Source organism: Nanorana parkeri, unplaced genomic scaffold (assembly GCF_000935625.1).
Source record: "Nanorana parkeri isolate BGI_ZX_2015 unplaced genomic scaffold, ASM93562v1 scaffold475, whole genome shotgun sequence".
Taxonomy (NCBI): Eukaryota; Metazoa; Chordata; class Amphibia; order Anura; family Dicroglossidae; genus Nanorana; species Nanorana parkeri.
The window spans coordinates 563,160-578,182 of NW_017306743.1; the positions used below are offsets into that span (position 1 = coordinate 563,160).

At 45.2% G+C, this 15,023-nt stretch overlaps 1 protein-coding gene across 1 annotated transcript; it reads left to right on the top strand.

Annotated features, from left to right (window-relative positions):
- Positions 1–6,138: 6,138 nt before the first annotated feature.
- On the top strand, positions 6,139–7,167 carry TMEM187 (transmembrane protein 187). Its single transcript, XM_018560715.1, has one exon. It carries the CDS (start codon positions 6,325–6,327, stop codon positions 7,123–7,125), a length of 801 nt encoding a protein of 266 aa, XP_018416217.1. The 5' UTR covers positions 6,139–6,324; the 3' UTR covers positions 7,126–7,167.
- The last annotated feature ends 7,856 nt before the right edge of the window (positions 7,168–15,023 follow it).

Here is a 15,023-nt window from a genome sequence, read left to right on the forward strand (position 1 = left end):
CACAAGACTTTGTTTACAACATTTGGCACAATATTTATTGATTGTATAATAATGTGGCACATAATATTCTTGTTGGTCTGTTGAACACTGTGCAGTCGGTGGCAGCAGGCATACATAGTCTTACTTTAGAGTGGGGATTGCCTGTCACTATATCCATGGCAATTGTCGATGGTGCTAAGGACAGAGATCAGTCATCGTTTATTAATACTGCCAAAATAGTTATTTCTTTATTTCACTAGTTTCTTTAATCCAGCGCGTTATTAATCTCACGTGCCCCACTCAATATGGCCGCCGCTTGAGTGGGGCAACTCAGAATAATAGCGTGCTGGATTAGTGTGATCCTAGTTCATTTTATGACTTCATTGCTGTGCTGTATGTGTATAGGCCAATGAATGCCTTGGCTGGCGCTCATGCAGAACAAGTAATCACCGGCCCAATATTGATTTGCCTTGACCAATGAACTTCAAATCATCACTTACAGTATAACCATGCTCACGTATCTTGGATACAGATAACCAGGGCTTGAAAAATTTTAGGGTGTCTCACCAGTCAGTCAAAAATTTTACCAGTCAGCATGACCGGACTATAGCCTTGTAATTTATGTTAAAACATTTAGGCTTTATTGCTATTACATGGGGGGCTAAGAAGCCCCCCATGTAATAGCCAATTTACAGGACAGGTCCTCTTTATGGAGACATCAGGGGTCTCCAAGACCCCTAATGTCACCTAGGGACCCCCAGAGAAGCTGATGAAGCAGAGTTCTGCTTCATCAGCTTCTGTAGCTGGAGAGTGACACTGAATGCAGGAAGTGATGTCATATACATCACTTCCTGCATTCGGGGACTGAGAGGAGATCAAAGGGAGTTTGTATACTGAACTCCATTTGATCTCCTGTGATAGAGCCGTGCCGGTCCCGGCCGCATTGGGCACAGTGGATCTCGGGACCGGCAACGGCAGTGCCAGCTGCTAATACAAGCGATCGAGTGTCTATAGAGACGCCCGATCGCTTGAATGTAAAGCTCCCGGCCGGCCGTGTAATTACAACAGCCGGCCCGGGAAGCTGCTCGTCGGGCTCCACCGTCCTCTCGTCACAGACGAGAGACCGAGCGGATTTTTCAAGCCCTGCAGATAACTATAACATCTGTAGAGATGTAGCTGCTTCCGTCTATTTGTCAATCTCATGTTTCAAAACCATCGAAGCTCTATAACCAAAGATGGAGTCTCCTCATAAACCTCAGATTAGGGCTACATAACTACTTGTAAGTGCTCTGCATGCATTCAATCTTCAAAGAAAGGATATTAAAAACAGAATGAGTTTACAACAAATTCTTAACTTGGCGTGCTGCTCAGTGATATTCTGCAATACACCAACCACCACCTATAGATCTCACAAAAGAACACAGCACCCATATGTGGATATAGAGCAGATCTGGATCGAAATGCTGCCACTGGCTGAATTGCTCATGCAGGTTGGGTAAGACATCGGCTAACGAATGGAAGGGGGGAATGAGTCCGGTGACGTCACTGGACATCGACGTCACTGGACTCCTTCCCCCCTTCGTTAGCCGACGGAGCCACTTGGGGAAGGGGGATGAGTCCGGTGACGTCCGTGACGGGACTCCCGGAAGCCGGCGGAGAGGTGAGCGGTTTCATTTTTGATCGATCAAAATAATTTTAATCGATCAAAAAAGAAATTAACCGTTAATTTCCGCAGCCCTACAATAAATATACATACACTGAGTGGCCAGATTATTATGACCACCACATCAGTACTTCGTTGGGCCACCTTTTGCCTTCAATACTGCGGCGATTCTTCTTGGCATTGACTCCACGAGATGGTGAAAGGCGATGCGAGGAATCTGACAAGGCCTTTAGTCTATAATACATAAGTATTGGGACGCCTTTACACGCACATGATATTTAATGGCATCCCAGTCTTAGTCTGTAGGGTTCAATATTGAGTTGGCTCCGCCCTTTGCCGCTATAACAGCTTCACCTCATCTGGGAAGGCGTCCACAAGGTGTCTATGGGAATGTTGGACCATTTGTGAGGTCAGGTACTGATGTTGGACGAGAAGGCCGGGCTCACAGTCTCCGCTCTATTTCATCCCAAAGGTGTTCTATGGGGTTGAGGTCAGGACTCTGTGCAGGCCAGTCAAGTTCCTCCCCCCCATACTCCCCCATCTATGTCTTTATGGACCTTGCTTTGTACACTGGTGCGCAGTCATGTTGGAACAGGAAGGGACAGCTGAGTTGCTGTTGTTCCCAGTTGCTTCCACTTTGTTATAATGCCACTAACAGGTGACCGCGGAATGTGTAGAAGCAAGGAATAGTCACGGAACACCTGAATCCAATGATTTGGAGGGGCGTCCCAATACTTTTGGCAATGTAGTGTGTGTATATATATATATATATATTGTACAGTCTCTTTGATGGCAGGTTCTGAATGCTGGCTTTCTCCTGAGCCACAGGAAGCTACCATGTGCCGAGTGACCCCAAGGTCCTGAGTAACATTCAATTAGGGGTCCCTGGAGGGGCGGCCATCGGTGAATAAAATAGTGCGGGGTTTTTACTTTTTGATGGCTGAACATGGAAATCGCCTTCAGAGAAACAAAACAAAGATGAAAAACAGATGTGTGGGACGGGCGTAGTGAAGAATTAGAAGGGAGAAGGCGAGTCAAATAACTAAGGGATGAAGAAGGATAATTAAGGTAGAAAGAAATCAAATCATAACGGGATCACTCCTACTTCCAGACAGCAACAAAAAAATACTGTGCTTGAATAGGCAATCACGTGATGAAGGACTAGCCTATTGTCATCTGCTAGACTTTTCCCTATTTGTTCTACAATGTGTCCCCAGAGTCGACCATCTTGGCAGAGGAGAAAGATTTGCATCCTCATATGAGAGCTGCCCCCTCCCCAGTGATGGGTGAGGACTAGGGTTGCCACCTTTTCTTCAAGCGAAACCCGAACACTCAAGTGAAGCATTAAAAACCTGAACTGTCCAGGTGAATCGTAGAAACGCGCTGCAAAACGCGTCGCAGGGGGGCGAAGCCGGCGAGAAGTTTAAAAGTGAAACTAAAAGATTTGCATCTGGTGTGAACCTAGCCTTAGACCGGTGACCATTGTCACAGAGACAGAAAATAAGTGGAAATCCTACATTTTGGAGTTCTCATGAGAGAGAGAGCGAGAGGCAAAGTAAACTCCTTCAGTGGGAACAATTTGTGGACAACTAAGACAGAAATTTTCCTTACGTTGTGTAGGTTTCCTCTCACTTCCTGTTGCGTCTCCAAGACAGGAAGTGAATGGAATCCTTCCTGGCAGCATACAGAAATGAACCTGATACCGGTTCCATCCCTTCCCTACTCTAAGCAAAACTAAAAAATAAGTTTTGTCTATACATACACTTTAGGACTTGTGGAGATCCATGAAAGGGCATTATAGCTTCAGAGAAAGCAGTACGTTTGCCTCCCAATCTGACCGAGCTCCGCCCACGAGTCCTAGCCAACACCGGCTCAATTGTTATACAGCTGCTATGAATAAGTCAGTGTGTGACAACATTTGGTGTCACGGTGGTGATAAGAGACACCAGATGAAGCTCCTCCCACCTACCATGACCTGGCTGTACTTGCTGTGTTTCCATGGCAACCAATAGTATGTCAGCACACACACAGTGGGGTGTTATCATAAGTAGCTTTGAAGGAAAAACAACTATTTTGGGCCAAACTAAATAAACAACATTTAGCACTGTGTCTCTTCAGCACTAACATTTACATTTCAGTTCCCACCAGGAACTGTCTGCATGGAGTGCATATGCTCTCTCCGTGTTTGTGAGGGTTTCGTTTGGGTTATGCAGCTTTTGGATTTATCAATGTCCACCCAAAATTGCAGTATGCGTGTGATTGTGGAAGGCAGGGTCACCAATTCAATAAGGTCTCAGGCGGCATCTCTTTGGGTCGCGTGGGAGGGCAGCAGGCAGAGCGGCACGGCTGCTTTGCTGCACAATGTGTGTCTGCTGCCCCCATTCCCGGCCAGGGCATAGCAGGTTGCTGAGAGATGTGTTAAGGACCCTCTTGCCGGCGTCCTGCAGAGCTCCTGGCAACCAGTGATGTCAATGGTTGCCAGGAGCTCGGGCGTACGCCATCAGAGCAGCCAGGGTTGCTAAGAGCTGGACGGGGAGATGCAGAGCCCTTACACATCTCCCCACCTGGCTCTTAGTGGTGTCACTCTCCACCAAGCACCATCCAGCAACACCCGCACCCCCTCGGCCACCTCAGGCGGGAAAAAGCCTAGGGACGCCCCTGGTGGTGGAGACAATATACTGTAAGCTTCTTGTGAGGCCGTGACTGACAGGAATAGTTGTACATTGTATGTTTTTTTTTTTCTTTTACTTGTCAGTAGGGATGGGCACGATGTTCAAGTTTAACAACAGTTCGACTCGAACATCGGTAGTTCAGGTGTTCGGTGGGCTGTTCGAGCGCCCCATAAGGCACTGCGCACTGCACGGTGCCTTGTGAAGCCCTGATTGGGTAAAGCAATGCACCTGACCACAGGCCTGGTGCAAGACTTTGCTCAATCACGGCAGTGCACTGTAAGAGCTATGATTGGGCAAAGTAAGGATGATTTTGCCCAATCATGACTCACAGCTAAGTCCTGTCAGGTGCCGGACAAATGTAAACAATTTCTGTCCCTGTGACAATTGGATTTTGAAAATTTTGGGTTGTTGTGGAAACAAGGATTGGTGATAAAGCTTCAGTGGAGACACCTTTTCCCCATGATCACTCTTACAGGAGTGAATTCCCCTTCCTAGTTGTAGATTTCCTCTCACTTCCTGTTGTCTCAAGGACAGGAAGTGAGATTAAATCTATCTAATGAGGATACAGACAGCAGTAAAGACCTCACAGTGACCCGGAAGAAGAGACGGGCACCCCTCGTCTGCATGTCTAACAAGAGCCAACTTCCTGTAATGTACCTACAGTACTACGAACACCAGACACAAAAAGAGACCCAAAAAGGTGGGCACTCCTTGTCGGCATGAGTGCGATAGCATTACAACTACCCCTGCTGTACAGTAATAGCCTCCGTTTGTAAGTAGGAGTCGTATGTAAGTCGGATGTTTGTAACTCGGGGACTTCCTGTATATACATATATATATATATAATTAGGGCTGTTACTGATTAAAATGTTCGTGTTCGATTAATCAAAATTTTTACAATCAATTATAACGCACATACAGATCCAACTACATTGGCCTATACACATACAGCACAGCAATGAACTAGGATCACACTAATCCAGCACGTTATTAATCTCACGTGCCCCACTCAATATGGCCGCCGCTTGAGTGGGGCAACTCAGAATAATAACGCGCTGGATTAGTGGGATCCTAGTTCATTTTATTACTGTAAATGCTGTGCTGTATGTGTATAGGCCAATGTATAGGCCAATGTCTTGGCTGGCGCTCTTGCAGAAAGTTTCTTGGACAAACTCATCGGTCCAAGTGGCTCCGTCGGCCGTCACGGACAACGACGTCACCGGACTCCTCCCCTTTCCCATCGTTAGCCGACGGAGCCATTTGGGGAAGGGGGAGGAGTCCGGTGACGTCGATGTCCGTGAAGTCACCGGATCTCCGACGGGACTCCCGGAAGACGGCGGAGAGGTGAGTGTTTTCATTAGCGATCAAAAGAATTTTAATCGATCAAAAAGTTTAACGATTAATCAAGAAATTAATCGTTAATATCCGCAGCCCTAATATATATATATTTTTTTAATATATAATTCTACTGGTGTATGACCAGCTTTACAAAGAAGGGACAGCATTTGCCTTCTGTCTGAAGGAGGGTTTGCTTTGTTTTCTCCCTTCTTACATCCTTTACAGTCAAAACATGAATTCCTTTAACATATACGTCTCTAGAGTGATCTAAATGATATGAGAAGTGGTTCCATGTCTTCTTACACGTGAACAATCTAATGGAATATTTCAATGACAGCCAGCCAGCTCCAACAAAATGCATCCTAAAGAAGAACAAAAAACCCTTCTCCAGTTTGCTGTCTCTGACCACACAACCTGATTGGCTGGGGAGTGGGGACTGTGCAAAGTGCAAGTGAATGCATGCAGCCAATCCTGACATCCGCAGCACTGGGACGCCTCTCTGCATAGCCACATTCAGGAAGAGCTTTGTCAGCTGAAACCTGAACGGTGGTGGAGGATAATACGTTAAAGACGTCCCTGCCTACTTGCGACTTGTGAGCAGGATCTGCATTGCTCAGCAATTTTCACAGCCCTCTCTGTTACTGTGAATCAAAAGGGTATCATTTCCGAGACATGGCAGTAGCAGCAGGTATTCTAGAGCCAGGCAGCTCCTTCTGGCATGTGGCAGGAGGTTTCACCCTGTGCCTGGTGACCGTGTGCATAGGTGTGTTTGATACTGTCACTACAGAACTAGGATTTAGTCATTATGCCGAGAAACCAAGTTCTGCACTTCCTGTTTTTCTATCAATGCCTTTCAACTCCCTCGTCAACCTCGGATACGTGTTTTTGGGTATATACTGGCTTGTGCGAGATGAGAAAACCCTTGGAGTTAAACACGGGACTGGTCGTTATCTGAAGAACATCTTTTCCTGGATGGCCTTGGCCTACGGCCCGGTCCAGTGGCTGCGGATATCAACCCAGAATCACCGGCTCGCCGTTCTCGATCAGTGGTTTACCTTGCCGATCTTTGCATGGGCAATCATCTGGTGCAACTCTATACTGGGGAACTGGAGCCGGCAGCGGTTCTTGCTGATAGAGTGCCTGTCGTTAATCAGTTATGGCCTCAGTATATTTCACCGGCAAGGCTTTGAGTTAGCCCTGTCTGTACATATCCTATGGGCGGTGATTTCAGGAGTCAGACTACAGAACAGGCATGGGAACTCTTCCTCGAAGAAGTACTTGATCTTCGCACTGATCTCCTGCCTCGGTTTTGTTGGATTAAAGCTTCTTGACCATTGGCTGGCCCGGTATTTCCTGTTTCAGACACTGACCGGCCATTTCTGGTCCAAAGTCTGCGACATCCTACAGTTCCATTATGCCTTCTGCTTTCTTCTTCATCTAGACCGCCATCGATTCTTCAAGACAAATGGATAGAAAAGTCTAAGAACGTTTTAAAGGATTGTGTAACCACTGGATATTTTTATTGTTGTTCCAGCCCACCAATAGCGATTCTTACCTCAGGTGTTGTTGAATGGCACACTGTCCGATGCCCTAACCCACATGTGTCAAACTCAAGGCCCAGGGCCCGAATCCGGCCCACCAGGCCATTTCCTAGACTTCTACTTTCAGATCTAGGTATTAAGTTATTACTATAACCAGCGATAATCGAATGCAGAGGCAATTATAAAGATTAGATACATTTTATATAGTCTTACAGGCCCTTTGAGGGCAACCATAATGTTGATGTGGCCCTGAATGCATCACAAAACGCGGCAAAAAACGCAGCACAACCCACTGCGCTCTGCCTGTGTAACTGTGTATTCTGAAAGCAGCGGTTGTGCAGTCACTGGTTGACTGAGAATTTTTAGAAGCAGCTCCTTTTGAGAAAAGTTTGTTGAAAAATTGACTTTTGTTGGAAGGGGGGTCCTAAATGGGGCCACACACTGCTCACATTTCTGCAGTAGTTTTTTTTGAGCAGCGTACAGCCAGTTTAACAGATTCCTCCATCCACACTAAACACCATCGATGGAGGAATCTCCCCTGCCAGTTCTTTTATTCTGACAGCCAACACTCCCAGCTGAGGGACTGCCGCTGATTGGCTTCAGCCACAGTTTGGCCGCCTATTTTCCCACCCGATTCCTCTGGCAAAGGCTGCTTCAACTTTTGTCCAGCCGGGTAGGGCCAGCAGGGCCTCCCACAGCTCAATTTTTCAGCCGATTCAACAGCAATTGGACAAAATTTAAGCTGTAGGTGGGCAGCTTTAATGTCCTTGACGAGGGGAAAGACGGCTTTTAAAAACTTCCCGTCTTTAATCAAAATGAAAAAAACAACTGTGGCAAATATTATATTGCAGATCACCCAGGGCTATGAATTCATAGACATAGACTCATTACTGCCCAATAAGTCAGATCAGGGACCCCCACCCGTAAGTAAAGGATCTGGGGACCCCCACCCGTAAGTAAAGGATCTAGCTCTCTGGATCCGCCCAGCTGCATGAGTGACAGCTGGCTCTGCCTATCTAAAGGCAGAGCCAGCTGTACCCGCCCCCTCCCCTGTCCGTTCCGCCAGTCAGCGCTGGAGAATTGGAGCGGGGAATCCAGTCCCTCCCCTGTCACGGCAGGGGAGGGACAGGATCGAGAAGTGAGCGAGCGCCGGTATGTGTTCGCTCACTTCCCGATCTACTGAGCCGACCTGTGACAGTCTCATTGTCACAGGTCGGCTAGAACTATGAGGATGAGTGAAAAATCACTCACCTCATAGTTCTCCTTTAAGGATCTGGGGACCCCCACCCGTAAGGGAAGGATCTGGGGACCCCCACCAATAAGGGAAGGATCTGGGGACCCCCACCAATAAGGGAAGGATCTGGGGACCCCCACCAATAAGTGAAGGATCTGGGGACCCCCACCCACAGGGAGATTGTAGTAGGTAGTGGAAACTACAGTAATGAGGGCCTCTGTCTGCCTAACATCTACATTACCGATGTCTACCACGAGCATGAGAAAGAACCTAAAAATCTCAAGGATGCTGAAGAATGACTTGCTTTGGTCTAGATAGCCCGCTTCTAGTTCGTGATATGTATTCATTGTGATGAGTATAGCTTGCCCTTCTTTTATCTGCCCAGACAGAATTCCCAGACTCTTGTTCTGGGGGAATCCAATGTTCTGTCTAAGCAAAGCACTGGTTATTGAAGAACAAAACAGGTGACATTTAGCATTATATAATATACTGAAAATCATAAACAATCGCTATTGTCATTTTTAAAAAAACTTTAAATCCTCTTTATTATTTTCACAGTTTATAATGATTTACGACAACATAATTCTACATCCACGTACATACTTTCAACATTTACAGTACTCCTGTACCTCACTACATACCTTGTTTCCCCGAAAATAAGACCTAGTTGTGACCATTCCCAGCACCGGTGGTGGCATAAGGGGCAACTTGAAGAGCCGGGGGAGAGAATCAGCGGTGCCAATGAAGCCAGCGCTAGAGGAAGCACCGGAGGGAGCAGAGCCGCGTAAGCCGATGTTTCCTCAATAGAGCCGTCTCCTGTCACATGCGGAGTCATACCAAATGCACTCCACCTGTGAGGAATTCATAGTGAAAGCGCGCTTTGCTCTTTCTGACCAGCGATTGGTTACCAAATTGCTCTTGGAAAGGTACGGCACCCGATTGCCCTGATCACCCTATTCTTGACCGCCATTTTGGATTATTTAATTTTGGATTGTTGTACATGAAAAAAAAAAGAGTAAGACCTGCCCCGAAAATAAGACCTAGTGTGTTTTTTTCAGCCAAAAAAAATATAAGACCGTGTCTTACTTTTGGGGAAACACGGTATTATTACATTCCCGAGTCTGCCCCGACCAATCTTCACAATGTATTTACCTGATCTTTTATTATACTTCCCTCATGGCCTACCTGACTCCATTTACAACCCCCTCCCCCTCCCCATTTGTATTGTGATATTTCCTCCTCTATATTCCGCCGCGGTTAGTTGTAACAAGTAACAGACTTATTTTCACTTTTCTTATTACTCTTTTTCCTCTCATCTCAGTGCTGCTTATTTTCTGCAGACGCTTCCTATCGACTTGCATGCACGCCAGCTATCTTGTAAAGCACTGTAGTGGCCTAGTATTTTTTGTATAATGAATAGAAGACGTTTTCTGATTGGACGAGGGGTGGATTGTGATGTCACCGCCCCTCACCCAACCAGATAATGCCTTGTATTCATTGAGGGCTTCTGAATGATAGCTGTAAGTGAGTGACCCCCTTTGTTTTCAGAGTAGAGAGGAAGTCACCTTACAGGACCTGGAAGATCTCTCACCACTGTAGTAGCTCCGGCTGCTACAGGATCTCCATGGACCAATCATGTATGGCATGCGCTTACTCACAAAGAGTCAAGCTGGACCAAAATAATGCTACGTGTGCATTGCCAGGAAAGTGCTGACGTGTTATCCTGGCGCATCACACAGTCTCCTTGTTGGAACCTTACCATAATGTCATGGGTGACTTTTTATGAAGTTCTAATAGCACAGTGCGGTCCAATGCGGCTGCACCGTGGCATACCACACAGCACTGTGCAAAAGTAATGCATGCCGTACTTCTTTTAGCACATGCGGTGGTTTGGACTGTGCCCATTTAAAGCCAATGCTTCTGGTATGAATGGGCCCTAAGAAAATGCAGTTTCCCCCTGTTTTTTAAGTACCGGTTTCCTTTAAGGTGACAAGCTCAGCTCTTGGTTAGCAGCTTTGGTAGGAAATAGGTTCTCGACCCCTTGATTGTATCACTTATTAAGCTTTAATTAAACTTTTCCACATATATATATTATGCAATTGTTATACAAAAGTTCTGAAATTAATAGTATTTAATCAAAATGCCTTCATATGAGACAATAATTAAACTGCTGTATCTTAAAAGAACATGTGTGGTGTATGATATCATTCTCTTCATCAATAGGATTGGATCATTCACAAGCTCCTCCCGTGTAGTTCTGGGCTGATCCCTCACTTTTCTCATGATCATCCTTAAGCTGCCCATACACCTTACAACCATTGCACGACTTTCGTTGTGCGATGGTTGTAAGTTAATTAACATTTTGTACGTTCTGCCCATCTTGGACAGGCAGATCGTACTTGTGATCATCGCGATCCTCCAGACGGCTTCCGATGATTCCAATGCTGAGCCGGCAGTGTGCGCTTGCGTACACCGGCCTGTTCGGCATTTGTCTTCTGAGCACGCCACCAACCCGCCAAAAATTGTACTATTTTCGCAGGTTTTCCAGCGTGCTAGTAAGACAAAAGACGTGCAACCTTACAGTAGAAATGGTCGTACGCCTTCCATACACCTGCCGATTATCGTACGATCACCCGCGATTGTCGTACGATAATCGGCAAGTGTCTGTGCACCTTTACCCCATGAGAGGAAATCCAGACCGAGGGCCATTGATGGTTCTCTTGTATTCCTTCCATTTGCGAATAATCGCTCCAACAGTTGTTTCCTTCTCACCAAGCTTCTTGCTGATAGTCTTGTAGCCCATTGCAGCCTTGTGCATGTCTACAATCTTGTCCCCAACGTCCTCTGACAGCTCTTTGGTGTAGCCCATGGTGGGGAGATTCTGTGGACAGGTGTCTTTTATATACACAAGACAAACGAGTTGTCCTTAAAGTGACAGGACTCATCTGTGTACCACATGGCCAGTCTGTGGGAGGAGCCAGAATTATTGGTGGATACTGTCTGGGGGGAGTAGTACTTATCACCGCCTGAGCCCATGTGAGAATGGACCCATGGCAAGCATGGAACTCCCAAGTATGGCACCACTTTTCTTCTTCCTCCTCCATAATTGAGTTAAAGTGACATTAAACCCTCAGATTTTTTAACATAAACCAATACTGTAATGTGTGCCTTACTGTAATCCATGGTTGTTTCCCTTCTCTTTGCTGCTCTTCCTTTTAAATCCTCATGTCTTCTTATGCTGGGGGAGAACTTCCCTTTGCAGCTGAGTGCCTCTTCCTGTAGTGCTGGCTCAGGTTGTGAACCTTCACACAGACACCATGTATCCGTTCCAGAGACAAGGCAGTCTGCTGCAAAACAGAAGTTCTGCCCAGCATGAGAACAGATACAGATTTAAAAGGAAGAGCAGCAAAGAGAAGGGAAACTACCATGGATTACAGTAAAGCACACATTACAGTATTGTTTTATGTTAAAAAATCTGAGGGTTTAATGTCACTTTAATATATTTTTATTTCAATATACAAAAATATACATACACATATACATATCTTCAGCGTATAAACATACAACATAGCTTTATTCCATAAATAACTTAACTATGTATCTCTCCATATAAAAAAACAAAAACCTCTACGTTGCTTTACTATCGTCATAGCTATACCCATTCATTTTATATCACCCAACCTCATGTTCTCCATTACTTCTCTTGTACACACTTCTCCCATTTATTCAAATTCACATCATCTTCTCTCCTGCTGCCCTCGTCCTCCTCCATAATTGAAAGCAAAAATCAGAGATGGTCCTAGCTCCGCTCTCACTATGCACAGAAGGTTCTGATGAAGCAAACGGCTCTGGTGATCTTCTCGGCTCTACATGTCAGTGCACTGTATTGCAGGCCATGCAGTTGTTTAATGGTGACGTCTTACTGGTCCAGGCTGGCAGCCAGTTAGAAGCTGGTGTTGAACAGTCATGTGGGATACAGAAAAATCTATAGCGTGCATTGAACTCTGAAACAAAGTACAGAGAGGGGCGTGCTGGCTGCCACTCTGAAGACTGCTGTGTGTGGTGGAAGGCTTTTAAACACATGGGGGTCTGTAATCTGAGTGTGGGAGGGGGTTTGGAGGACTTAGGCAGCATCAGCTAACACCACTGGCTGTAGAAGTTATGTGGCGCCGGCACTGCTGCTGCAAATAATATGTGTGTGTGTATATATATATATACACATACATATATATAATTTCTGTATTTAAAAGGATATTTAATCCTCAGGGGGTATGCATATATCTAATGCTAGCAAGCAGTAGATATATGCAAAAACATTTTTTTTTTAAATTACGAAAAAGGTTCAAACTTACCTGCGTCACCGCCGCGCCCTCTCGTCCAAAGATCTGAAAAATCTCGGCCGGCCGCAAAGGATTACGGGGCGGGCGCATGCGCAGTACAGATCTTCGGCCGGGGGACAAGGTGAGACACAAGGTAAGTCAATGGAGGCTGCGTGCACCCGCACAGACTCCGTGGGACAGAAAGTGCCAGGAAGAGAGAGGAGTCAGCGCTGGATTGGAAACCCGCAGTAGCACTGGAGGGTCTCCTGAAAACTACAGGAAAGAAGAAGATGATCGGATCAAGAGGCATCATTTAAGGTAAGCCCCTACGCCAGCATTGAGGAGGTGGATGGAAAAATATAATTTAATGTCATTTTAAGGTCTATGTGAAGGTTTTCTGGTCCAGAGGTCCATATGATGCTGTAAACATCTAATGGGTATAGACCTTGCCATGTAAAATTGCCATTTTCCCTGGTTCTGTCATTTTGGACAGGCAAATAAGCATATGTTTCCCCATAGGCTATCGCTTGTAGTCTCCTCAATTGCACTTCCTACTCAAATGAGATCATTCCTGCGGCACCTCACAGGCTGTCCATGGGTAAGACTTTAGGTTCAATATGAGATGTCTTAAACACTCAGTAGGCAGAGTACTGACTTCCAGGCTGGATAGACATAGATGTAGATAGATAGATAGGATACATATAGAGTAATGTAAATGGGTAAGCTGTATTAGTCCAGTAGAGAAGATGTAAAAAATATATATATATCTCTCTCTCTATATATATATATATATATCTGGATGTATTGTGCAAGATTCTTTTCCTGCCCAGAAAGGAGTAGACAGCACAGGATGGGTGTACTAAAAAGTAGACATGTGCGATTCGTTTCGTATCCGAATTCCGAATTACAGACATAACGAATGCAAACAAATCCGAATTTCCATTTCCGAAATTCGGTAGCGGTAGTCCGACCGTTCGTTTTCGTTTCGTTCGTTGGAGCAAAGTGACATTAGAGAAGGAGAAAAATATTTTTTCCCCCTCAAATGTCACGAACGAAACAAATAACAGAAAACGAAACGAACGCTCGACCTACCGCTACCGAATTTCGTCCGAATTCCGAATCCGAATTGACTTTCACACCCGAATCCTGAAAAACGAAATAACACAAATCCGAATTTAAAACAAAACGAAACTAATTTTTTGGCAGTGCACATGTCTACTAAAAAGATTTCATCCTTCCATTAATTTGTGTCCTAGTAGTCCTGAGAATGAACTGACAGTTATTAACATCTCTGCATTGTCCGTGTGATTGGGAATTACTGCCGTCATGCATGGCACAACTTTCATTATTTCTGTATTAAGCGCCAAATCATTTGCCAGCTTTTCAGTATTAAACATGAAACAAATACTATTCCCTATTATTCTAATTTTATGAGTAACATAATAAAACAAAGACCTCCAGAGGGATCCTTAAAGGGTATGTAAAGGCAAATATGAAACCTTCACACACAGAATCCTTCCCCTTCAACAAGTAGCCATGTTGTGCACTCAAATTGGCTCATAGTTTATTTACTTTGGAGGGAATGAAGTTGTTTCCACAACTCCAGAAAAGTATATTTTTGGGGTTTCTTGATACAGGGTAAGATGGGCGCACCATTCCTGCATTCCGTGAGAGTAGGTGTCTGAAAGCACCGCAATCAGTGGCTTAATCTCAATGCATGATAATCTGTAAAACCTCTGAACATGACCGAGTGGGAGCACATGTTTTGGGGGCTAGCCTTGTGGGACTGGGACATGACATGAGCACAGATAAAGGTTCATTCAAGGTGATGGCTTTGAAAATTCTTACAAAGTGCTAATACAATGGTACTTGGCATCAGACAGAATATCTAAATATGTACCTAATGTTCACCCCCCATTGCATAGGGGGGAGCACTTCCTAAGGCACGGTGTTACACATTTGGTGGGAATATCCCAAAGGTCAACAATTATGAATTTGTGTTTATAATCTTATCTGGTCCATAGGCTGTTGCAATTAAGTGTATAATCCCTGGGAGGCCCAACCCTTGACCAACCATATTTTCTTAGCCACAAGACAGATGATTGGCACATCTTGGAGACCATCCAACCTAAATTTTAAGGAACGAATCATGGATACTTTGCTTAATGAGAAACTCGTCGAGGTTCTCATCAACACCCACCAAAATAATATATATATCTATATATAGACCCTTCATGTGGCATACCTTAACTTCAATGGGTTGGAGCATGCGCTACT

What these genes read in the sequence shown, in the direction of transcription:
- TMEM187 (XM_018560715.1), top strand. Translation starts at nt 6,325, where the DNA reads ATGGCAGTAGCAGCAGGTATTCTAGAGCCAGGCAGCTCCTTCTGGCAT.